Source organism: Eptatretus burgeri, chromosome 2, assembly GCF_056783735.1.
Source record: "Eptatretus burgeri isolate ZD-2024b chromosome 2, Ebu_testis_v1, whole genome shotgun sequence".
Classification (NCBI taxonomy): Eukaryota; Metazoa; Chordata; class Myxini; order Myxiniformes; family Myxinidae; genus Eptatretus; species Eptatretus burgeri.
In genome coordinates, this window is record NC_140962.1 from 134,051,015 (window position 1) to 134,076,823 (window position 25,809).

Below are 25,809 nucleotides of genomic sequence, written 5' to 3' on the forward strand. Positions count from 1 at the left end.
CACGTCGAATACGGTATGGGTAAGTTTGGTATGCGCGAGTAGAACGCTAAATACGCTATCATAAGTCGTAGTAAGTAGAGTACGTCAAGAAATTTTGAACATGTTCAAAATTTTACGACGTACTCGGCGTATGACACACGTTCGCATGCGATGAGGATAAGTTTTACACCCGATATGTGGACGCTTACACACGTCCACAAAGGCTACTTATAAGCTACTCATAAGTCGAAACACGTCGCGGTAATGTCTTTTTTACGCGAAACTTATTTCTAACTTATGTTTGACGTGCTTTGAACCAATTCTTTACGTAGTCCCAAAACACATCGACGTATGTAGACGTATTCCAATGACGTCTTCCGGTCGACAAAAACTGCCATATAAAGACGTGTTCCCAGCGGTTTTGGGAATTGGTATATAAAAATGGTGTTCATAAAAGGGGAACCCAACAGTGTTTTCGAGTCCTTTTTGAGTCGATGTCCATGTCAGCAGTAACAGTATCAGTATCAGTATTAGTATTAGTATTAGTAGTAGTTTGTTCATGTTGGCAGTAGCAGATGGGTGTGAGGGGGAGGGTGTGGGTTATGATGGATCGTCCTTGCGTCCGCGTGTCCACGGGTAGGTTCATAGGCTGCCACTCAACGATTTAAATGGCTGCATCTCCACGATTGAAAGTAGACGCTTGCGCTCAACAACTGGATTTTTTTTACACTCAACGACTTTTAAACGGTACCACTCAGCCATTTTCATTGTTTACAATGAACGATTTAAATTGCTGTCACTCGCCTTTGTTTTTTTTTTTTTGTTTTGTTTTTTTTTTTGACGCTGGGGTTTGGAAATTTGAAACGTTTCTTCTGAACGTGTTAAAACGCTCAAACTCGACTATTTTAAATAGACGCTGCCGATGGGCAATTGGAATCATAGCCAAGCTAGACATCGAAGTGTGAACATCCTCGGCATGCCGAAGAAAAGTTTGAAGAATGCTGCAAATAAGTGTCCTGGCCGTGGCCGTGGACGCTGACGCAAGGACGATCCATTATACCGACGTCTTTCAGCCTATGAGTAACTTAAAAGTAACGTCTGTCGACGTGTCGCAACGATCGCGTAACGTGCCAACAACACGTTAATCATAGGTAGGAAATAAGTTTCGGGTACTCTAAACATTACCTCGGCGTGTCTCAACTTATGATTAACTTACAAGTAGCATGTGTTGACGTCTGTCAACGATCGCAGACCGTGCCTACAACTTGTGGCCAGCGTAGCGGAACGTGTGAGTCATACGCCGGCATACGTCGTGAAATTTCAAGCATGAAAAAATTTGAGGACAACCGAAAAGTACAACGTTTAAAGCCAACGTACTACGACGTATGCCAGCGTGCTCTCAATGTTATCAAAACTTACCCATAACGTATTCAACGTGTGCCAGCGTTTTAGAAAAAAAATTCAAAAATTGGCATACGTTGGCTAAAACGTCAAGGTGTGACCGGGCCTTTATCAAAACTTACCCATAACATATTCGACGTGTACCAGCGTTTTACACAAATTTTCCAAAAATCGGCATAAGCTGGCTAAAACGTCAAGGTGTGACTGGGCCTTGACCTAAGTAACTATTAGTATATTTATATCAATATTTTGTCATGAAAGCACACACAAAACGGTGTAAAGCAAAACAAAAAGAAAAAAAGTCTCCACTTGCAGCAACAAAAACGTTCTTATTCGCTTGCCGAAACTACCGACTAGTAATATTGTTGTGGTTACCAAATTCGCAAACCACCATTCAGGTCCCTTAGGTGAGATATCTCCGTAATTATATGTGTAGTTAGGCCCAAACCCGTTGTCTAGTGGGAATACATGTCATTTATGCGTGCTGCGACTCTTCAGGATAGCCGTTTTTCTTTTACTATCTTTATTTTGGACCAACCGCCATTGTTACCACCACCAACCACAACATCAACCACCCACCGCGGCGCCGCTTCACGTCACACCTCGCAACCGTCGCATCGCCACCGTTCTTGCGCCGCTTGTGGGTACCGGTGTTGGACTCGTGCAGGGCGCGCGCCGAACACCGTGTACAAAACCACGGATTTTCCACTTCAAAAACGGATCAAAAACGACACACGCCCACTTTTGTTCCGTCCAATCGGTGAGCGAGGGGCGATTTGGCCCCGCCTCCAGGGCGTTGGAGGGCGATCGCTATATGCAAATTTATGGATCAAAAAGCATTCACGCCCACTTTTTCTCGGGCCAATGGGGTGCGAGGTGAAAGGTCGAAGGCAGGGGGTCAAAGATGAGAGAGCGAAGCCACGGGGCTTATATAAGCGACCGCGTTCGTCAAGGATAAGAGTTAAGACTTCGCGGGCGGTGGAGTTGGGAAGAAGAAGCAAGAAGGAGTTGGTCGTCGTCGTGTGCGTTGGAGTCGGAGAGGAGGGGACGGAGCTGTGGAGAGGCGGCGAGGGCAGACGAGGGGGTGCTCGCGTCGTGCAGGGAGCTGCACACCAGGGAGGCCGACGGCGCGACCTGGCCGAGGTGGAGACGCTCGTCGCGGGACTCGAGGCAGAGTAGAAATCCTCTATACCCCGAGCATCAGCAACCCCCTCCTGTTTCCCCCCGCGCTGAGATAGTGCGACCAAGGGGGCCCCTTTTCCCACCCCCTACCAGACACTGTCCGCAAGGCCCGCGGAGTTGAGGCACCATCGCCGCTCCGCGTCTCATCACCAGACGGGTAGGCCCGACCCGGTCTTGGCCTCAGGCCCGCCTCATCCTTGAGGGTTCTCTGTTCTTTTCCTTGGTTTTGGGTATGTGTTGTCGGCGCCGTCTGTGAAGTAAAATTGTATAAGTGTTGCCGTGTGCTCGCGTAATCGGTATTAGATCTGCATTGTCGCATTTGCTTTTTGTGTAAAATTGAATATGTGTGCTTTCCGTTCATCGCGAATAAATGTGCTTTGTGTTGAACTGTTTCCCGCTTCGCTTCGTCATTTCCTTCATTGAATCCTCATCTTGCTTCACGTAAAGGGTTGGTAGTGGGCTGAATACGCCCGATAATTAATCGAACCGTCGAGGTCGACGAATAACACCGCTCGGTTATCCCGATAGTACGGAACGGGTCGCTTAAGTGGCCCGTGTCCGAAGTCGACCTGCGGCGAGGTGCGATCGCCCGGTCTACCCTCCGTGTGGGTACTTAGGTAGGTCGAATTTGGCGAGCAACCCTATCCCACGCGGGGGCTGATTGGCTCGATCGCGGTGAGACCGAAAGGTCCACCCGTGACTGGTTCCCGGCGTTAGTCCGAGAGGGTCACGACTGGATTGTCCGTCCGGTGGGCGACGTGCCGCGATTCGAGTTACGTGGCCGTCAGCACGCCGGCGGGCGCGAATCCGCAACAATATATTAGCGGAACTATAATAGCATATTGATGTGAATATTTTCTAATGTTAGCAAATCACCCAAAACTGAAACGGCAGACTACGTACAGTATGTAATTGCCGAAAAAAGGACTATCATGGATTGGACTATGCCATCGGATTGCAAAAGCAGGTTATGAAGCATGGCGTTTCACTCAATAAAGTTACACTTTTTGCACATTCCATGATCTTTTCTTCACTCAATATAATTGTCTGAACAGAAGAAAAAGTTAAGTTTAATGCTTTGCTTGAATAAATACACCAACTTATAAAAATCACTAATTTGCGAAAAAAAAATTCGGATTTCACTCCAGATTTTGACACCAGATTCTCAAATCTGACATTTCGATTATATCCATGGGTAGGTGCCCCTATGTTGAAAGTTAAAACTATCCAATCAATCAAGTGGTTGTGGAGAAAATGAATTTGAAGGTGAAAAAGTGAGGGCTTCGACTAACGTACCACAACATGATCAAGGATGGTTGTGGACGTGTATTACTCGTTTGTAATGTCTCATTTGCAACCTGCAGGTAATATATAAACCCACACCATGCCAAAGATTTCAACATTGACGAGAGTCAAAATAATCGTTTTACACCAAGAATGTAATTCTCAAAGAGAAATATCCGACAAAACAGGTATTTCCAGATGCGGCATTCAAGCAACAATACGGAAACAAACATGAGATTGAAGAAGTTAACGATGGAAAATGGATTGGAAGGCCAAGAAACTCAACAAAAAATTGGAGCAATATTAAAGATAAGTTTCTCAAGAAATCGACAAAATAATAAAGTGCTGAACACACAAGAACTGGCATAGACATCAGGGTTCATGTGGATTCATCTCGGCAAGAGGGGTGGTTGCTGAAACCTGAATCCTCTGCAGGTTCCTCCTGATGACTACCTTTGCTCTATACTTCTTCAGGTTCCTTCTGATGATACCAATGCGGTATTCAGTCTTCGTTTGACTACGATGAGAATGTCCGTTTTCAAAAGTGGTCTTGAGGGGCGAGTTGCTGTCAAAACACCCTTTCTGCCTAAATATGCCCATCAGATTAAACTACTGAAATATGCTCAAGAACATCAGAGTTGGAATGCTAATTAGTGGGGAAGGGTACTTTTGGAGTGAAGAGTCAAAGTTTTAAATATTTGGAACAAAGAGAAGGCAGTATGTCAGAAGTCTGGTTGGTAAGGAGTAAAAGGATATACGTGTCCACATTTGACAGCCCACTGTGAAGAATTGTGGTGGCTCTCTTCAGGTTTGGGGATATTTCTGCTGGTGTTGGTGATTTAGTAAGAATTGAAGGAACAAAGCAAATCCGAATTCACCCATGAATCCGGAGGCAAATTGACGACAACTTTGTTTTCCAGCTCAATGACCCTAAACACGCAGCGAATGTCATTAAAAGATATTTTCAAAGAAAAGCGGTCAGGAACTTTATAACGATGAGAATGGCGCTCACAGTCTGTACCATAACATCATAGAAGCTGTCTGGGGTTATTTGGACAGGAGGAAAAATCAAAAGATGAATGAATTATGGGAAACATTGCAGAATGCATGGAACAACCTCCCAATGGAATTTCTCCAGAAATTTCAGGAAAGCAGTCCAAAACGGATATCTGCCGTTTTACATGAAAAAGGTGATGACCTGACAACAACAAGGAAATCCAACACAGGTGGAGGCCATTCAGCCCATCATGCCTGCATGAACACCACACCAACCCAATATCTTTTTAATTTATGAAAGAAACAAAAATTTGTATTTTTTATTTTATTTTCTTCCCCTCGAAGAGGGGGTATGGGCTTGGTTAACAACAACCCCACCAACATCACTACTTACACAATCACCCATCAATACTCAAACTCCCGAAAAGTCTTATCATCATCCCTATACCCCGCTATCTCCATAACTTCCAGGTACCTATCTAATTCGAATTTCAACTTATCTACTTTTTCTGCTGCCACAACCTTTCCAGGGAGACCATTCAATGCATTAACTACTCTCCAACTGAAGGACCCCTTGCCTTATGACCATCTAACTCTCCTCTTCTTTACTCTCAGGCTATGGCCCCTGGTTCTGTCACTGTCTACTCTGTTGAATAATTCATCTGCACTTATTTTATCTATACCTTTCATTATCTTAAACATCTCCATTATATCTCCTCGTAACCACCTCATTTCTAGTGTATAAAGCCCCGTCTCCTTCAGCCGCTCATCGCTGAGTGGAGCTCGGCCCGGAATCAATCCAGTAGCCCTGCACTGAACCTCCTCTATGGCATCTATGTCCTTCCTGAATTGTCGTGACCAAAACTGCACACAATATTTGAGATGTAGCCCTCACTAAATACCTGTACAATGTTAACACCACCTCTTTATTGATCCCCCTCTGAATACAGCCGAAAACCCTATTTGCTTTACCTAAAGCTTCCTGGCACTGTGCTGCCTGCTTACCTCCCATATCTATTACCACCCCCAGATCCTTCTCCTGTGTGACATGCTCCAAAATGACCCCTTGCATCCTGTAATCTCTATTTTCATTGTTCTTTCCCATCCCCAACACCTTACACATGCTCAGGTTAAATTCCATCTGCCAGTCTTTTACCCAATCCATACAAGTATCAATACTTTCCTGTATCTGATCACCACACCCTCTGCTATCCACCTCACCTCCAAGATTTGTGTCATCCGCAAATTTGGAAAGCTTACTCTTTACCCCATTCTCCAAATCGTTGATGTAAATATTGAATAGTAATGGTCTGAGTACTGATCCCTGAGGTACCCCGCGACTTACATCCTCCCAGCAAGACATCCTCCCATTCATAGCCATGCTTTGCTTCCTCTCACTAAGCCAGTTTACAATCTAATTAGCTACCTGAACAGCCACTCCACAAGTCCTCACTTTGGTTAACAACCTCCGATGTGGTACCTTATCAAATGCCTTCTTAAAGTCTAGATATACTGTGTCCACTGCCTTTCCTTCATCCACCTAATCAGACACTGCTTTGTAGAACTCTTAACGATTTGTTAAACAGGAACTACATTTGGTAAACCCATGCTGACTACCTTTAATTAGTTTGTATTTGTTTAAATGGTTCCTCATCCAGTCTTTGATTAATGTTTCCAACACCCTCCCCACAACTCAAGTCAAACTAACAGGTCTGTAGTTTCCCCAATTCTTCTCTGGATCCTGTCTTAAATAATGGTGTTATATTTGCTACTCTCCAATCCTCCGGTACCTGTCCTGACTCCAGTGAGCGATTGCAAATATCCGTTAACATCTTGCTTACCTGCTCAGCCACCTCCATCAATACTCTCAGGTGCATATTATCTGGACCCGGAGCCTTTACTTCCTCCACTCCAACCTGGATCTCTGTAAAAGCCCTTTCTCACCTCCTCGTTAGTTACTCTCAGCGAATGGCAATTCTCCTGACTTATTGTGCAAAAGTTGAAGAAAAATACCTGTTTAATAAGCCTGCCATCTGACTTTCATCACTAACCACTCTCCCGGTGCTATTCCTCAATGGGCCCACACTGGTCCTAACCTGTTCTTTTCCCCTGATATACTTAAAGAAAGCCTTGCTATCATGTTTAATATTCATCGCCATGTCCTTCTCATACTCTCTTTTGGCTTGCCGAGTTATTTTCTTAACTTGTCTCTGTTGACTTCGATAATTATATAAATCTAACTCCAGTCCTGTTATTTTAAACCTAATAAATGCCTTTTGCTTCTCCTTTATATCATTCCTTAACTCAATACTTAAGCACCCTGGTCTCTTTCTACTTCTAGTTTTACACCTCATTGGAATGTACTTACTCTGCACTCCACACATTTGGTCCTGAAAGGTTTCCCATTTCTCTGATGCTGATTGTCCTGTTGTTGGAGTCTCCCAATCTACATCACCCAATTCTCTCCTCATACCCTCAAAGTTTGCCTTCCTGAAATCTAATAGCCTTACCCTACGATTCTGAACTCTAATCCTAAACAGGGTCTTTGCACATACAATGTTATAATAACTTGCTCCGAAATGCTCCCAAACCTTCACCTCCTCTACCATATTGGGATCGTGACTGAAAAGGAGGTCGAACAATGCACCCCTCCTCGTGGGCCTATCTACAAACTGGGTTAAAAAACAATCCTGGACGAAAACTAGGAAATCCTCATGTGCTCTTCCCTTTCCCTGTTCCTGGACCCAATCTATCCCTGGCAAGTTAAAATCGCCCATAATACCCTTGCCTTACCACCTGCCCTTTTAAATTCTTCATGTACTCCTCCTTCCTCCTCTTCTTCCTTCCCACCCGGAGCCCTCTATAAGCATCCTCCCAGTATCTTACTGTTTTTACAATCTCAAATCTCTTCCCATTCAGAATCCTCAACATTTATTCCTTCCTTCATGTCACCCCTTTCTCTTGATGCAATGCTGTCCTTCACCCAGATCGTGGCGGCGACTCCTATTCTCTCCTTCCTATGACACCGATACACCTAGTCGCCTTCTAATCCTGTCCTCCAGTTACTTTTCTCCTTAAACCATGTCTCACTCACTACAACTACTTGTATATCGTACTCCTCGCAATCTACTTTGGCTTCAAGCTCTTCAATCTTATTATTTAAACTTGTGCCATTGGTATAGAATATATTTAACTTTTCCCTTCCTGAAATTATATTTTCCTGCCTGGCCTTGCACATCACAATTACATCATCCGTTCCTTAACAGCTTCCCCACCCTCCGCTGACCTAAAAAAATCCTGAATTCCTTCCTCAATTCCCACTGCAAGCCTTTGTTGCCCCCTTTCGATTTAACATCTGGCCATCATTCTGGAAACACTCACTCCCTTTGTCCCCTAAATGATTCCCACTGTTTCCTGAATGTAAAACCTTCCTCCCTACACCATTCTACCAGCCATTGGTTGACGTCTATTGTTCTGTTCATGATTTCTATATTGTTTCCTAACCTTGGGAGGATCCCAGAAAACACGACCCCACAACCCTTTGTTTTCAGCAGCTGACCCAATATCCTGTATCGATTTTTCAAAAACCCCTGAGTCAACTTTCCCGACATCATGCGCACTAAGGTGTATCACAACCAACTTCTTCCTGCTCCACAACTCTGTGTACCACAACCAATTTCTTCCTGCCATGACCCGACACAATATCGTTTTCCCTTCCTTCAATGTCCCTAACTCCCGCTCCTTCAAAATGAAACAATTCTTTGTCTACAATCCTTCCTGCAGAATGAAGAATCGACATATTTAATAATCTCATCACCCACAAAAACTCTCTCCCACGCCTCATGTCTACCAATTTCTATTGCTGCACCTCCACCACTGCCTGCACCCGTTGCACCGTCACCACTCCCCGCACCTGTTGCACCTCCGCCACTGCCCGCTGCACCTCAGCCACTGCCTGCTGCACCTCCGCCACTGCCCGCGCCCGCTGCCTGCACCTCCGCCACTGCCCGTCCCCGTTGCACCGTCACCACCGCCCGGCCCTGTTGCACTGTCACCACTGCCCCCGCCCGCTGCACCGTCACCATTGCCCGCTCCCGTTGCACCGTCACCCGTCTTCGTTGCACCGTCATCGCCGCCCGTCCCCGTTGCACCGTCACCCGTCTTCGTTGCACCGTCACCGCCGCCCGTCCCCGTTGCACCGTCACCACTGCCCCCGCCCGCTGCACCGTCACCACTTCCCCCGCCCGCTGCACCGTCACCACTGCCCCCGCCCGCTGCACCGTCACCACTGCCCCCACCCCCGTTGCACCGTCATCGCCGCCCGTCCCCGTTGCACCGTCATCGCCGCCCGCCCCCGTTGCACCGTCACCGCCGCCCGTCCCCGTTGCACCGTCACCACTGCCCCGCCCGCTGCACCGTCACCACTGCCCCCGCCCGCTGCACCGTCACCACTGCCCCCGCCCGCTGCACCGTCACCACTGCCCCGCCCGCTGCACCGTCACCACTGCCCCCGCCCGCTGCACCGTCACCACTGCCCCCACCCCCGTTGCACCGTCATCGCCGCCCGTCCCGTTGCACCGTCATCGCCGCCCGCCCCGTTGCACCGTCACCACTGCCCCCTCCCCGTTGCACCGTCATCGCCGCCCGCCCCCGTTGCACCGTCATCGTCGCCCGTCCCCGTTGCACCGTCACCACCGCCCGCCCCCCTTGCCCCGTCACCATTGCCCGCCCCGTTGCACCGTCATCGCCGCCCGCCCCCGTTGCACCGTCACCATTGCCCGCCCCCGTTGCACCGTCATCGCCGCCCGCCCCGTTGCACCGTCATCGCCGCCCGCCCCGTTGCACCATCATCGTCGCCCGTCCCCGTTGCACCGTCACCGCCGCCCGCCCCCGTTGCACCGTCACCGTTGCCTGCCCCCGTTGCACCGTCATCGCCGCCCGCCCCCCTTCCACCGTCATCCCCGCCCGCCCCCGTTGCACCGTCATCGCCGCCCGCCCCCGTTGCACCGTCATCGCCGCCCGCCCCCGTTGCACCGTCATCGCCGCCCGTCCCCGTTGCACCGTCATCGCCGCCCGTCCCCGTTGCACCGTCATCGCCGCCCGTCCCCGTTGCACCGTCATCGCCGCCCGTCCCGTTGCACCGTCATCGCCGCCCGTCCCGTTGCACCGTCATCGCCGCCCGCCCCGTTGCACCGTCATCGCCGCCCGCCCCGTTGCACCGTCATCGCCGCCCGCCCCGTTGCACCGTCATCGCCGCCCGTCCCGTTGCACCGTCATCGCCGCCCGTCCCGTTGCACCGTCATCGCCGCCCGCCCCGTTGCACCGTCATCGCCGCCCGTCCCGTTGCACCGTCATCGCCGCCCGCCCCCGTTGCACCGTCATCGCCGCCCGTCCCCGTTGCACCGTCATCGCCGCCCGTCCCCGTTGCACCGTCATCGCCGCCCGTCCCCGTTGCACCGTCATCGCCGCCCGTCCCCGTTGCACCGTCATCGCCGCCCGTCCCCGTTGCACCGTCATCGCCGCCCGCCCCCGTTGCACCGTCATCGCCGCCCGCCCCCGTTGCACCGTCATCGCCGCCCGTCCCCGTTGCACCGTCATCGCCCCCCGTTGCACCGTCGCCGCCCGTCCCGTTGCACCGTCATCGCCGCCCGTCCCCGTTGCACCGTCATCGCCGCCCGTCCCCGTTGCACCGTCATCGCCGCCCGCCCCCGTTGCACCGTCATCGCCGCCCGTCCCCGTTGCACCGTCATCGCCGCCCGTCCCCGTTGCACCGTCATCGCCGCCCGTCCCCGTTGCACCGTCATCGCCGCCCGTCCCCGTTGCACCGTCATCGCCGCCCGTCCCCGTTGCACCGTCACCATTGCCCCCACCCCCGTTGCACCGTCACCACTGCCCCCACCCCCGTTGCACTTGAAATTTCATGGATTGATATTGTAAAATACAATTAATCTTTGCTTCTTCGATAAAACATGATCATTACGAGAAGGGCACTCGGTGGAGCGCGATCTCGGCCAGGCTGAACAGTTTACGTTTTGTATTCCACTGATCGACCAGATCTGGATCCTGATCTGAACCAAAGTCGAATCGGCTTGTCCTTGTGGGACAAGAACGTGGGAGTAATTGTGATGTTTAAGAACAAGAAGAACAACAGCGAGTCATTGCCTCCACCACTGAAGATGGCCCACAGAGGTTATCTGTCTGTCTCAGTTTGTTTGTGAACAGGATATCTCAAAAAGCTATGGGTGGATTTGGACGAAATTTGCTGGACAAGTTGGGTGTGTGACGAGGAATAAATGGATTCGATTTGGGTCAAGATCTGGAATCGGATCTGGATCCAAGAATTATTTAATTTTAAAAAAGTGATTCTTCACCATTGATCGGGCCAAAAATCATATCCAGCACGATATTTCAAAGATGTATTGGGCCCGATATGTTCTCGTGGATCAGGTATTACATGGTGGAGGTATGCGCTCTACCGAGTGCCCTTGTAGTTGTGTGTGCAGCACAGGCCTACAGATAGCATCATTTGGTGGGGTGTGTGGCAATGCTACTCATGAATTGCCCCGTTTGAGGTTAGGGTTGGAATTAGTGGGTATGAACGCCTCAAAAGCACCATGACATCTGTCATGCCACCACCTATTGTGGAGGTACAGTACCCATGATCGATGCAGGCCTCGGGCACCACATTGGTTGGCAAATTAGACAAGTGAGAGAAGGTGAGAAGACTCACCAAGGCCAAAGAATGATCACCTTCCCTTCCAGCTAGTCAGAATAACGAGATAAACGTGCGACATTGTGGAGCTACTGATGCGAACTGGCGTTGCCATGGAAGTGAATACAACCAACATGGAGGCGCGCACGGAATTATGGGATAGCTCTGAAAAACCCCTCCTTGAGGCAAGCGGACGAGACCCAGATGTAAAAGACCAGGTGAGTAGGGTTGCGAGGAGTGGTGCCGGTTTCACGTTGCCCGCCAAGTAGCAGAGGATAATAAATTCAAAGGACTATATATAGGATGGGTCTATTTATAGATATTTACTCCGGTGGGAGGGTGGGGGTGAACGCATCAACGCATATACTCGCGTTGGGATGTTGTCGGCATTAATAAATAAGATCTCTGAGTCGGATAAACCTTTTCGGGGCTCATTTACTCACACTGTGTCCGAGAAAGGCACTTTGAGTGGATGAAGCAGGCTGCGGCAGTGATGGCGGTGTTTGTCAGTGAAGAAGAAGAAGAGGAGAATAAGGAGAGGAAGAAGAAGAAGATTCACAATGTTCCGGGCGTGCAGATATCGGCGCTTACGAGCGGATCGTTTCGGAACCGAAGGATTCGTTGCACTTTTAATTTTGTTTTTTTTTATCGGTGCTTTGTTTTTCCATTTACTGTGCTTGTTTTTTTGGCTCGAGACGGGACGGAGTGCGGAAATATCGGTGTTCTGTAATCTGAAGTAAAAGATATATCCATCGATGATTGATTGAGTCCGATCACTTGCCGTGGTAATCGGCGGCAATCAAGTGAAGAAGAAGATTAATGTGAGGAAGAAGAAGAAGAAGAAGAAGAAGAAGAAGCGGAGTAGTGGGCGGAGATGGCGGCTCTATTGTGTGAGAGGGTGAGGTATTAAAGAGAGGTTACCATGGAATCACCGGTTGGGCGGTCTGAAGGACCCGTCGATGAAGTTCCTGAAGAGGTTGGCTCTGGTGGGTTACTGGGTCTGAAACACCTTTTTCAGCCTCGACGCAGGTCCAAGGACCGCGACAAGACTCAAGGTGCAGCCCGGCCGGCCGTGTCGGACGGAGATTCCGGTGAGGAGCGCGACAGGTACAAGGAGGTCAACGAGCCGGCCATGGAACGGACTTCTTGCTCCATGTCCGCTATTGAGATCCCCGATCGGGCGACGACCTTTAACCGCGTCCTGCAACAGATCCGAGCCGTTCCGCGGCGCGCCAAAGCCGGGAATAACCACGGCGAGGGCGAGAACCAGCAGCACCAGCACCAGCACCAGCACCACAACAACAACCACGTGAAGCCTGCGCCCCAAGAGGGCTCGAGCCCGCAAGCACAGCGCCGCTCGGCCACTGAGCCCGGCCTCGCATTGACTCGCGTCGTTGCTCGGGAAGGCAGACCTCGCTCGGCCTCGGCGACCGAACCTCCGGGACACCCGTACGGCCCAGGACTGGCGGCGGTCATCGCGGACGGCAGCTCCGGCGGAGCGCAGGTGCGAGTTTGTCAAAGTCGAGCAGGTTTTGTTTTTTTTCTCCACCGATTTAGTAACACTCGTTATGCTAGTTTTATTTGCAAGTGATTCTCCTCAGTTCCTTGCACCGATAAGATGTTGAAGGAGCAGCAATGGTTAAACGGATTTGACTCTTTTATTTATTTATTTATTTTTTGTCTCCGTTGAATTAACACCAGGTGGGTTGACTCGGCTTGTCGTCCTGAGATCGGCTAAATGAGTCCGAGCTTACTGGTAAATGGTGGCGCTGCATCGGCGGCGCAGCCGCACTTCCAGAAAATAATGCATCCGGCTGAGGAAGTAAAACTGGTTCGTCTCACCAGTTCTTTTGGTAGGGGATGGAGAGGTGTTGGCTTTATGGTCCGGGTGTTGAGCTTGGGATCCCAGGATCCTGAGTTCAAATCCCGCTCGGCTGTTGAATTAATACCAGGCGGGGTTGACTCGGCCTGTCATCCTTCCGAGGTAGGCAAAATGAGTGCCAGCTTGCTGGTATACTGTGTCGGAGTGGCGACACATCCAGGATTGTGACAAATAGCCAAGGAGACTGCTAAGGCAGCACCAACGCTCTGCACAGAGTGTGGTGCCAATGGATGGATGGAGAGGGCATGTTCGTGTGCTTACATAAGTACATTATTCGTGCTCGGATCTGCAGTAATCCGTCGACCTCAGCCAGACCTCAGCCATTGTTCAACACTCAGTTGTTTCAATTTCGATTCTGCAGTCGACATGCCTGACGAGGCTTGCAGCAATGAAAGGGATTACAGATGACTTTATGCTTTCTCTCGATGACTTAACCCTCTCTGCCGACCAAAGAGGAACTTATTGTGAAGACATGTGATTTGTCATTCCTCAGTTATTTTCTTGTGTTTTTCTTGTCTGTCTGTCTGTCTGTCTGTACCCAGGTAAAGAATTGAGTAAAAATAAAAATAAGAGTCAATCCAGTTCTTCCACTCTTCCCATCCACCTTATTCAATACCTTCATGTGCAGTGGGCATGACAAGTGTCGTCACTCTTTGAATCCACCATTGTACCATCATGACCCTACTTCATTGTACAGAATCGGTTGTTACGGTATTTATCTGTAAATCATTGGCTGCCCTTCAAAGATTAAAGGGGGCTTTCACTTGTGACATACAAATGATCTTGGTGTGTCGAATTGTTTATGGAATCGGAGTTGCTGAATCGGATTGCAGCCTTGGAGCCTGGTGTTGGCTCAGTGGTTAGGGTGACGGCTTGGGATCCTAGGGTCCTGAGTTCAAGCCCCGTCAGCCGCTGAATTAATACACTAGGGGGGTTGACTCAGCTTGTCATCCTTCTGAGGTCGGCGAAATGAGTACCAGTTCCAGTGTGTGTACTGGTAGAGGGGCACTGCATCAGCGACACAGTCGCGCTTCAAGAAATGATGGTTAAAGCTGCCATACGACCACCAGATTGCACTTGCATGGTGTAAGATGGTAATCGGTGTCGTCTGCTGTCAGCGGGTATCTAAAAGCGATGCACCACTTGCGACCTGTAGTTCTGACAGGAATTTGGAGTTTGTTCAGAATCCTGGCGATGTCTCTTTTATTCTTCACGGAAGATATGAGCCATGCCTACCTGTCCCTTTGCTGACTATTTTAATCAAAGGGCAGCTTGTTGTACTTCAAACGTCTTTGAAGTACAACTATCTGTGAATTGCAATGACGATGTAAAATGAAATGAAACTCGTCAGATTGATCTTTTGTAACATGTAGTTGTTGCAGCTGTCATGGTAGTGGTGGTGGTGGTTTTTGTGCTTCTTCTGTGTCCTAAAGAGTTTCCTGCTGTCTTGGAATAATAAATGTTACTGCATTATTCTTGTTCTTGTTCTTAAATCTGGATTCGGATTCGGATCTTCACAATTGAATCGATTCTTTCTGGTCGCACACCCATCGTGTCCACCAAGTTTCATCCGAATCTGTCCACAACTTTTTTGAGATCCTGCACACAAACAGACAACCACGCAGAAAGACAAAGGGGTGAAAACATAACCTCCTTCACTTTCGGTGATGGAGGTAACAAGGGATTGAGAGGGGAAGAGGGGTATGGGGGAAGTTGGATCTGAGTGGCCAACCCCAAACTGTTGGGATCAAGGCACGGGGAGGTTGAGGATGGTAGAGCAGATTATGATGGCTTGCCGAATGTGCCAACTGTCTTGTCTGGCCTGAAGTACAGCTATTCTGAGATGAACTACAACTGTTGTCAGCTCAGAAATCGATTTGAAAAATTTGAGATTAAAAAAAATAGAAAAACGACAACAACAAAAAGCGGAACAGTCCAACGGGATAGTGTTTGTGACATCATAAGCTTCTTTGTATGATGAGGTAATCATTGTATTTCCCATAGTCATGACGGAGCCGTTTCTGATAACTTTTTTTTGTATTAATAACAGCTTACCTCCATTGCTCTGCAGTTTTTTTTTTTGTTTTTTTTTAATGCTTACAAACCCTGCTGAAAGATCACATTGTGATCCTATTCTGTCTGACTTTGTAAAAGTACTTCTGTCATTACGTCATCTACTTTGTCCTTGTAATGTTTGTTCTACACTTACCAGACTGGTTTCCGTTGATGCGACAGCCCCCACAGGCATGTTGTCAAAGGCAGGAATTGCCGCAGTTGTTTACATAAAACCTTCTGATCATTTCATTGCATCGTGTGTGTGTGCATGACTTGAGGGGGAAAGAGAGAGATGGGGAGCCTTGTGCCTTTGTTTTATTCATGTTTTATTTTATTTTATTTAAATACAGAGTCTTGACTCATGGAGTAGCTAGAACATAGAATGGATCAGAACTCAACAGAACAATAGAAAGAGAGGTGGAGGGAAACGCACCAACAGTGTCGAGGGGCAAAATGTAGAGACGGATACATAAGGTATTGTGGTGAAGAATGAGGGGAAGGGAAGGGGAGGACACACGGGGTGGACAAGATGGATAAAGAAGCAAGCTCACGAATGAAAAACTGAAAACTTTGATGGAGTTGGGCTTGGAGAGGGCTAACAATGGTAGAGAGGATCATGGTTTTGGATGGGGGGATGATCTGAGATGGTGGTGAACAGATGTCTTGAAAACTTGGAGGGGAGAGTGAGATTGAAGAGAATATGGAAGTTGGTTCCACAGGTGGGGGGGGGAAAGGAGGAACAAAATATTGGAGGTGAGCAGTAATCCTGGATTTTGGTAGTTTCACCATAATTGTGTTGATGGTGGACTATGTGAATCCTGTGAAACCTGGGGGGGGGGGGGACAAACCATGGAAAGAGTAGGGGGTACAAGACCAGAAAGGAGGTGGTATAAGAGAGAGGGACCACCAGCCTGTTTGCGATGTGAAGGTGATCGGCCCATCTCTTCAGCTTCACTGCAGGATATTTCAACTTCCAGTGATATTGAAGGCCTCTGTTTCCATGGCATCAAGCTGAGCAAGGCCTGAGGCAGGAGCGCCAGCCCAGAAGGATGAGCAGCACTCCATCAAGCTGCAGATGAAGTTTCCTTGAATTGCTATTGCTTCTTCCTGATCAAATGATTCCAGCGACATGTTGCACGTGCAAAATTGATGGCATACATCCAAACCACTCAGTTTTATTTCTTGATAACTCCCTTAAATTCACTATTCCCCCCTACCCTCCCACCCAATAACCCCATAACCCCATATTTTCTCCTCTGTCCACCTTTACTCTTGTCCATTTTGTTAACTGAACTCCCTTCACCATCCATTTGTGGATTATTTGTATTGAGGAAAGTCCAAGCATATTATAAACATCAATGATGCACCTCTCTTTTTACAAGGTGACCCTGTGTTTAAATGCTGTGGAGATTACAAGATTCTTTCCAGGACATTCAGAACCATTTTTTTTAGGTGTTGATTGTGTGGTTGCAGCTTTTGGAAACTTTAAACATTCACAGCTTTCCCGTACGAAAGTCCGTCCGAAGGGCCTCAGATAGTGCCGTGTGGCGTTTTGCTGTGCCAATGTGTATGTGGCAGCTATTTTCCCCGATGTGAAAGGTTATTCCGATTTATTTTTGCTCATGGTGTGCATCTTGACGAGGAAAGTGTGAATTTGTTGAGAGCCACAAAGGCTCCCAGAAAAGGCTGTGCAAACCCATTACTCGGAACAGTTTAAGGATATTTGAAGTTTTCGGTGTTCTTGCCATGAGGTTATGGTGGGGTCGGGGAGGGGAGGGGAAGAGGGGCAAAAAAATGGAAATCAAGCAATTTTTACCCCATGTTTGAAGCACAAACTGGTTGAATCTGTATTGTATTGTAGCACATCACAATCTCTGTATTGGTTGAAAATCTCGTCCCTCAGTCCTCACTCTCTTGGCCTCATCACAGGCGTCTGCATTCCCCTTGCTCCTGAATTGTTGCACAAATATTGAGATCCCTCGGCAAAGCATATTGCACGTTATTGTGGCCCCACTGTCAGTTCATGGCCTTTTTATCCTCTGTCACCTTGCTCGTCCAAGAGCTTCTATCTTGTATTAAAGAAATGCTTTTGTTTTTAAATTTTGGTTCTGCCTGTGGGGAAGTGGGATGGAGTTGGGGGCAGGAGGTGGGCTGTAGGCTTTGGTGAGCCTTTCCTTTTTGCATTTTTGTTTCTCTCCCAAGTTGCCCTGAGGGCATTGGAGCTACCCATACAGTGTGTGGACATTAACCAGACCAAGCAGTTACCTTCCGCAAAATGAACCACCTGGGTTTTTTTTTTGTTTTTTTTTCTCAAATTGACCATCTGGCAGTGACAAACTCTGTTTTCAAATCATCTAAGCTTCACATCAATATCTATAATTACTCTAGCCTTCAGTTGCATTTGAACCCCATGATCTCTGGATGACCATTCTGATGTCCTCATGACTCGGCCGCCATCATATTATATGTGCTTCAGTGTAAATATCATGATTTCATGTCATCCTACATAACTTTTGAAGCATGTCTTATGGGAATCCCTTCAACAGTGGTTTTGGGTTTTGATTTAATCGGTGCTCGAAATGGATGTAAATCGTAAGTCACATCACACACCACACACCTCGTGTTGTTTTTATGGTTAAGGTGGCTGGCTTAAGATCATAGGATCTTGAGTTTGAGCCCCTGTTGTGCTGTTAAATAACACCAGGTGGCTTGACTCAGGCTGTCATCTTTTCAAAGTCATCAAAACAAGTACCAGCTTTCTGGAAATTGGGGGCACTGCATCAGTGTGACAGCCACTTTCCCAGCAATGATTCAACCAGCAGCCCTAGGCTGCATACAAAACTAGAAAAAGAGAAATCTGAGATTGCAGACCCTCGACAGGACTTATTTTGTGTGGCGTTTCTGCACTGGTGTGATGTAATTAATGAGACGTAATTAGAACTACCACTTTATAACTGCTGGTAGTGATGACCGGGTGCCAAGACGTCCCACTTTGATGGAACCCTGCTTTGATCAGACACCTGACCCTGACCCTGACCCTTGATGTTTTTTATTATTCAATTGAATGTCTAATGAGATTAAAATAAATTCAATTCAAATCCAATGGAAGACCAAATCAGTACAGTTCTGCATTGGAGTAATCAGAAGGAACCCAAACAAGCAAAGATGAAGTCATCAGGAGGAATTTGGATAGGATTCACTTTTCAGCTGCTACTCCTCTACCCTCGAACCCATCCAGGCACAGCCAAGTCAGCCTTATTCAAAAAATAATAATTATAAAAAAACAAAGAACCCAGATCAATTTTCTTTTTAAATAATTCTGGTTGCCAGACCATGCATCCGATCAAGTTGAAATTTAAAACCTGTATTCACCATATCAGCTCGATCACAGTTGTGAAGTTTCATGTCAATTGATGAAGCAGTTCCAGAGGAAACATTATTTAATCTTTTTTTTCTTTAATCCAATATGGCTGCCAAACCATGTGACCGATCAATTATTCCTTCACAGATGTGTACACCCAAGGCTTGTGGAACATTTGTGTAAAGGTTCCTGTCAATTTGTCCAACTGTTCTGAAGTATTTTTTTTTAAAGGTTTTTAGATAAATCCAATATGGCTGCCAAACCAAATGACCCATGATGTCATACACTACCGGTCAGAAGTTTTAGAACACCACCATTTTTCCAGTTTTTACTGAAATTTATGCAGTTTAATATTTCAATGTACTCTGAAATTAAAGAAGAGAACAATTGCAGATAAAACAAGTCTGAAGACTACGATAGTTCATGAGCGGTATTTGACGATGTAGATTGTTTCAGAAGTCAAGGGTGAGACAATGTGATAATGTTTCACCAAGTTATACAAACTAGTACGTGCCCATAAAAAAATAATAATAAATAAATAAACCACACAGGCCGTTTCTTCGCTCTCACGTGCCCATACGTGCGTGACCCGGAAGTTCGATATTATTCGAAATTTATTTTTAATACCCAATTATTCAATTAGTGCCAACGTATTTTACCTTTTCGCAATGTCGTGGCAAGGAAAAACAAGAAGAGAAGAGAGAGAAAAAATTTACTTCCTGGTTCGGAGCATACCAGCTCACTCTGATGTTCCCGAAATTTATACACCGTCTAATATGAAAACGATCATAACTTGGGCCATTGTGTTTATCTATAAATGCGCATAAGAAATCGAGAAATTATTCGAATACACGAAGTCATCACTCTCCGGAAGCCCGTACGTTGTAACCCGTAATGGGGAATGCGGCTGAGCTTCCCTTCCCCATCGGCCACGCCCACGCAACAACGTGTCTTCCCATTGGTTTGGTAAATAAATGGCCATAACTTGGGAAGCACTTGTCAGATTAATATCAAACCTTGAAAAGGCACATCCTCAGGTCCCCAGCAATATACCTGGCAAGTTTCAATTAGATCGGACCAGTGGTTGTCGAGAAACAGCAGACACACACATAGAGATTGCTGGAATTATAGATAGATGATCAACATGATGTGGTACGAGTGACAGGTTAACAATGTGACAGGTGCAAAATGTCGAAAACCCGGTTTCGTTCAACAACTTTCAAAATTTGACCTTTGCATAGCCTTTAAAGGTCACAAAACAATGTTGTGGACATTAAAATAAGGAAACAGGATACGTGCTATAGCTTATTGGAGTTGGTTCATCGAAGAAGGTCGAAAACCCGGTTCGATTCCCACAACTTTGAAAATTTGACCTTTGTGAACTTTATAGGTCAAGGATTATGACCTTTGGTGCAAAACTTCCTCTGGAACATTACAGGAACAATATAACGTCATATAGGCTATATGGCATTTCGCACTCCTCGGATTATCCATACTTTGATGAAATCAGCGTAAAAACAAACTTGAAGGGGGTGCCACGGGCAAGGTGTTCAAGATAGAGCAAAATGGTTTCAAGACTTTAGGTGGGGAATGACCTCAACATTATGCATAAAAAATATTGTCATCCGAGCTCTCAAAGTTTGGGCGGTTGTATAATTTTTTGTCAAAATTTGCAATTTTCTAAGTTTGTGACCTTGTGACCTTGACCGTGGGACGAAAATGAAAAATCGAGTTCCGTGGGGTATGTAGGTGCCATTGGGCTAACCAAATACTGAAATCCCTGCCAGATTCGACAAACCCGTCGGAGAAGATGGATTTTTATGTCAAAATTCGCAATTTTCTAAGTTCGTGACCTTGTGACCTTGACCTTGGGAGGAAAATGAAAAATCGAGCTCCTTGGAGCTATGCAGGTGCCATTGGGCTAACCAAATACCGAAACACCTGCCAGATTCGACAAACCCCCGAGGAGAAGATGCAAATTGAAATCGGCTACCCCCTAAAATCACATGTTTTTTTGGATGTGGCTCCGCCCATAATGGGCGCACCATGCCCATTCTCAGGAAAACACAACTAGATCATGATATAAACCTCCCTCCAAAATTTTATCAGGATCGGATCAAAACCCACGGAGCTATGCTCAGGACAGACAGACAGACAGACATGGACAGACGCACAACAATAACGAATACAGTGATCACTTATTTTTTTTTCGTGAAAATATTTTTTCGTGGAATCGTTTTGTTGAACAAAATTTAATCTACATTTTTGACTCGTAAAAGTAGCCACCTTTTGCAGATATAACAGCCGAACACACTCGTGGCATTCTTTCTACAATGGAAATCAAATATTGTTCGGAAAGTTCTTCCCAACACTTGCAGAAGTTCCCACAAATGTGTTGCAGTGGTAGGTTGTTGCTTTGCTTTCACCCTTCTGTCCAGTTCATCCCAAACCTGCTCGATGGGGTTTAAGTCTGGAGACTGTGCTGGCCATTCCATGATTTGAAGCCGACCGTCTTCTTTTTTTCTTCGAAGGTAGTTCTGACATCGCCTGAAGGTATGTTTTGGGTCGTTATCTTGCTGTAGGATGAACCTCTGACCAACGAGGGGTGGACCAGAGGGTATTGCATGGCGCTGCAAAATGCTGTGGTTCAGGGTGCCAAGTCACTCTGTGCAAGTCGCCGACTCTGGATCCAGCAAAAGAGCCCCAGATCATCACGCTTCCTCCTCCATGTTTGACAGTTGGTGTCACACACTGAGGAACCATCCTTTCACCTACTCGACGGCATACAAAAACCCTGCGTGATGAACCGAAGATTTCAAATTTTGATTCATCTGTCCATAAGACCTACTTCCAGTTTTCAGTTGTCCACCGGCGGTGCTTCATGGCCCAGGCAAGCCTCTTTTTCTTATTTTGCCATCTTAGCAATGGCTTTCTTACTGCCACTCGACCTGTCAAACCTGCAGCTCAAAGTCCTCTCTTCACAGTTGAAACGGAGACTTCCTTATTTCGACCAGTGTTAAGCTGTGCTTGAAGCTGCTGTCCAGTGAGCCGCCTATCACGCAAGTTGTTGACTCTCAGAAACTTGTTTTCTGATTGTGTTGTGACTTTGGGTCTGCCAGACCACTTCCTGTCAGAGTTTTCTCCAGTTTCCAAGTGCCTTTTGATGGTGTAGGAAACTGTACTCACTGACGCCTTGGCTTACTTTGCAATTTCTCTAAAGGAAAGACCTTCACTTTTAAGGGTTATCATGGTCTGTCTGTCTTCCTTTGTTAATTGTCTTTTTCTTGCCATTGTGATGGCAATATACTACTTCCTGCATTGCAATATTGTCCAAATAATGCTTCAGAGGGTGCAGCAACACAATCTGTTCTAACACTGCTTTTATGCAGACAGAGTGTTTGTCACTCATCAACAAAAGTTGGGACACCTGTAGGAATTTTGCATCAACTTTCAAGGCTTGATTTACTTCCATTGCTGCAGAACAGCTGCAGTGGCTAACCCATTATATTACTTGTTTCCTGAAAAGGCCTTTTTAACAACTCTGATATTTACATTATTTTTCAGTTTTTGATCACCTAAACTTTTATTTTTAATCTCTGACAGTTTACCGCTAAAGGCCCGGTCACACCTTGACGTTTTAGCCAACGTATGCCGATTTTTTTTTTTTTATTTATTTTTTTTTTATTTTTTTTTTCTAAAACGCTGGCACACGTTGAATACGTTATGGGTAAGTTTTGATAACATTGAGAGCACGCTGAATAACACTGCCATACGTCGTTGTACGTTGACTTTAAACGTTGTACTTTTTGGTTGTCCTCAAATTTTTTCATGCTTGAAATTTCACGACGTATGCCGGCGTATGACTCGCACATTCCACTACGCTGGCCACAAGTTGTATGCACGGTCTGCGATCGTTGACAGACGTCAACACATGCTACTTGTAAGTTAATCATAAGTTGAGACACGCCGAGGTAATGTTTAGCGTACCCGAAACTTATTTCTAACCTATGATTAACGTGTTGTTGGCACGTTACGCGATCGTTGGCACGCATCGACAGACGTTACTTTTAAGTTACTCATAGGCTGAAAGACGTCGGTATAATGGATCGTCCTTGCGTCAGCGTCCACGGCCACGGCCAGGACACTTATTTGCAGCATTCTTCAAACTTTTCTTCGGCATGACGAGGATGTTCACACTTCGATGTCTAGCTTGGCTATGATTCCAATTGTCCATCGGCAGCGTCTATTTAAAATAGTCCAGTTTGAGCGTTTTAACACGTTCAGAAGAAACGCTTCAAATTTCCAAACCCCAGTGTCAAAAAACAAAGGTGAGTGACAGCAATTTAAATCGTTCATTGTAAACAATGAAAATAGCTGAGTGGTACCGTTTAAAAGTCGTTGAGTGTAAAAAAAAAAATCCAATTGTTGAGCGCAAGCGTCTACTTTCAATAGTGGAGATGCAGCCATTTAAATCGTTGAGTGGCAGCCTCTGAATAGCAAACCCCACGTCACCGGCAAAGATAAACTGCCGCACGATATGGATAAGTTAGGCTATCGTTGGGCATAGTTTGTGAACGCCGGCTTCACGATAATTATTCATTGGTATATCGTATCTATAAGTAATCAAAGCGCTCTATGTACATTATTAGTTCATTGTGCATTTGTCCAACCCGTTATGAATAGACCTAAATCGTAAAAACAAGCTCTAGCTCATTGTTGAAAAAGCTCCATAAAAAATTAGCCGCAAGAACTTCGAACAATGGTGAAAAGATGTCTCCTACCCGTGGACACGCGGACGCAAGGACGATCCATCATAACCCACACCCTCCCCCTCACACTCACCTACTACTGCCAACATGAACAAACTACTACTAATACTAATACTGATACTGATACTGTTACTGCTGACATGGACATCGATTCAAAAAGGACTCGAAAACACTGTTGGGTTCCCCTTTTATGAGCAGCATTTTTATATACCAATTCCCAAAACCGCTGGGAACACGTCTTTATATGGCAGTTGTAAGCTAGAAACACGTTCATTTATTTTTTTTTTGTCGACCGGAAGACGTCATTGGAATACGTCTACATACGTCGATGTGTGTTGGGACTACGTAAAGAATTGGTTCAAAGCACGTCAAACATAAGTTAGAAATAAGTTTCGCGTAAAAAAGACATTACCACGACGTGTTTCGACTTATGAGTAACTTATAAGTAGTCTTTGTGGACGTGTGTAAGCGTCCACATATCGTGTGTAAAACTTATCCCCATCGCATGCGGAACGTGTGTTATATGCCGAGTACGTCGTAAAATTTTGAACATGTTTAAAATTTCTTGACGTACTCTACTTACTACGACGTATGATAGCGTACTTTAGTGTTCTACTCACGTATACCAAACTTACTCATACCGTATTTGACGTTCCCCAATGTTTTAGACACATTTTTCTTAGGTCGGCATACGCTGGCAAGATCGCCAAGGTGTGACCGCGATGTTGACTCTTCCATTTCTACGGCAGTTATGATTCGAATCGTTGTGTGTCAGCCTTTTAATAGGCTACGTCACGACATCGTCGGTGATGCGTGCAACGTGCTATGCCTAAGTTAGACTATCGTTGGTCATCGGTTGTGTAGGCCGACAACAGGTTCAGCATTCGTTGGTTTCAGTTATCTATAACACAACGAAACGTTCTGTGTCCGTTACCAATGCGTTATACATAAGACCAAGTCGCTATGAATACGTCCGAATCTTTAAAAAAACATCAAAAGTTCAACGTAAGCCAGCGTTTTACATACATTTTAATACGTTGCCATCGCTGGCTAAAACGTCAAGGTGTGACTGGGCCTTAAGCTTTGTACCATTTCAGGTTATTCACTGGACTTGAACTGCTTACATTTCAATAAAAACTGGGGGGTGTTCTTAAACTTTTTTGACCGGTTGTGTATGTGTGAAGTTTCACCTTGATCTGTTCAGCTGCTTCAGAGAAAATTTTGAAGTTTTTATTTATTTATTTTTTTAATTTAATTTAATTTTTATTTTTTAAGCTATATCATGTGGCTGCCAAATCACGTTACCGATGATGTCATCAAACAATTTTTCTCTGGACCATTTTATCCCTCTGACGCTCAAAAATTTTCATACAGATCAAATGTAGCATTCTACAAATGCAATTATGACATAATAAAGGCACCTAGGATGTCTTTAAAAAAAAAATCAAACTTATTCCCCATGTAGATGACTTGCCAGTGCCAAGTTTCAATTTTTTTTCAGAGATAGAGGTTCAAAGTTTTTATTTATTTTTTTATTTTTTAATATGGCTGCCACACTACGTGACTTATGACGTCATTATCATTAATACATTCTACATGAGTAGTTGCACCAATGGTTAAGATTTCGTTTCAATCCAACAAGCGGTTGCGGAGAAAAACGCTAAAGTTCTGTGCGGACAAACAGACAGACAGACCCAAATGCAATACCCTCTCCTTCGAGGGTAAAAATAATCATCACATCAGTCTATGGGATGTGTAGTGTTGTACATCTCCCGGTCTTCACAACATAGATAGAGTTCAACTTCACTGAGCGTGCTTTAGAATCTAGAAACAAGTGACTTGTGTTCCCAGCGCCAGGTCTTGGTGTCTTCTTGTACAATTTCAGATGGTGTCCTCGCTGTTCATATCGGAGTCCTCACAGTTCAGGTGCTGGTCGAATCGCCTGTCTCTGAACCTTCTCAATCCTTTCTACATCTATTTTATATCTTGTATGCCAGAGGGGGTTGCCCGACTCGAGTTGCGGCCTGACCATGGTTACGAAGACGATTGGTAGCATATCTTTTATGGCGGAGAAAGTTATAACTTTTAATAACTCCATGTTTGTACGTACAAGTGTTGTTCATTTTTGTTCAAGCTTCTGCTGACGTCGCAAATCTTTGGGCTGAAAACAAGTCAAACAGGTGGGGCA

General features: G+C 46.2%; 1 protein-coding gene across 1 annotated transcript in view; it reads left to right on the plus strand.

Annotated features, from left to right (window-relative positions):
* Positions 1-12,226: 12,226 nt before the first annotated feature.
* The window catches only part of LOC147033199 (transmembrane and coiled-coil domains protein 2-like), a 156,008-nt gene continuing 142,425 nt past the window's right edge, over positions 12,227-25,809 (plus strand). Inside the window, exon 1 of the mRNA XM_085871324.1 lies at positions 12,227-13,058. Coding sequence (XP_085727450.1) covers positions 12,477-13,058 — 582 coding nt within the window. The 5' untranslated portion in view covers positions 12,227-12,476. The remainder of the gene's footprint in view (positions 13,059-25,809) is intronic.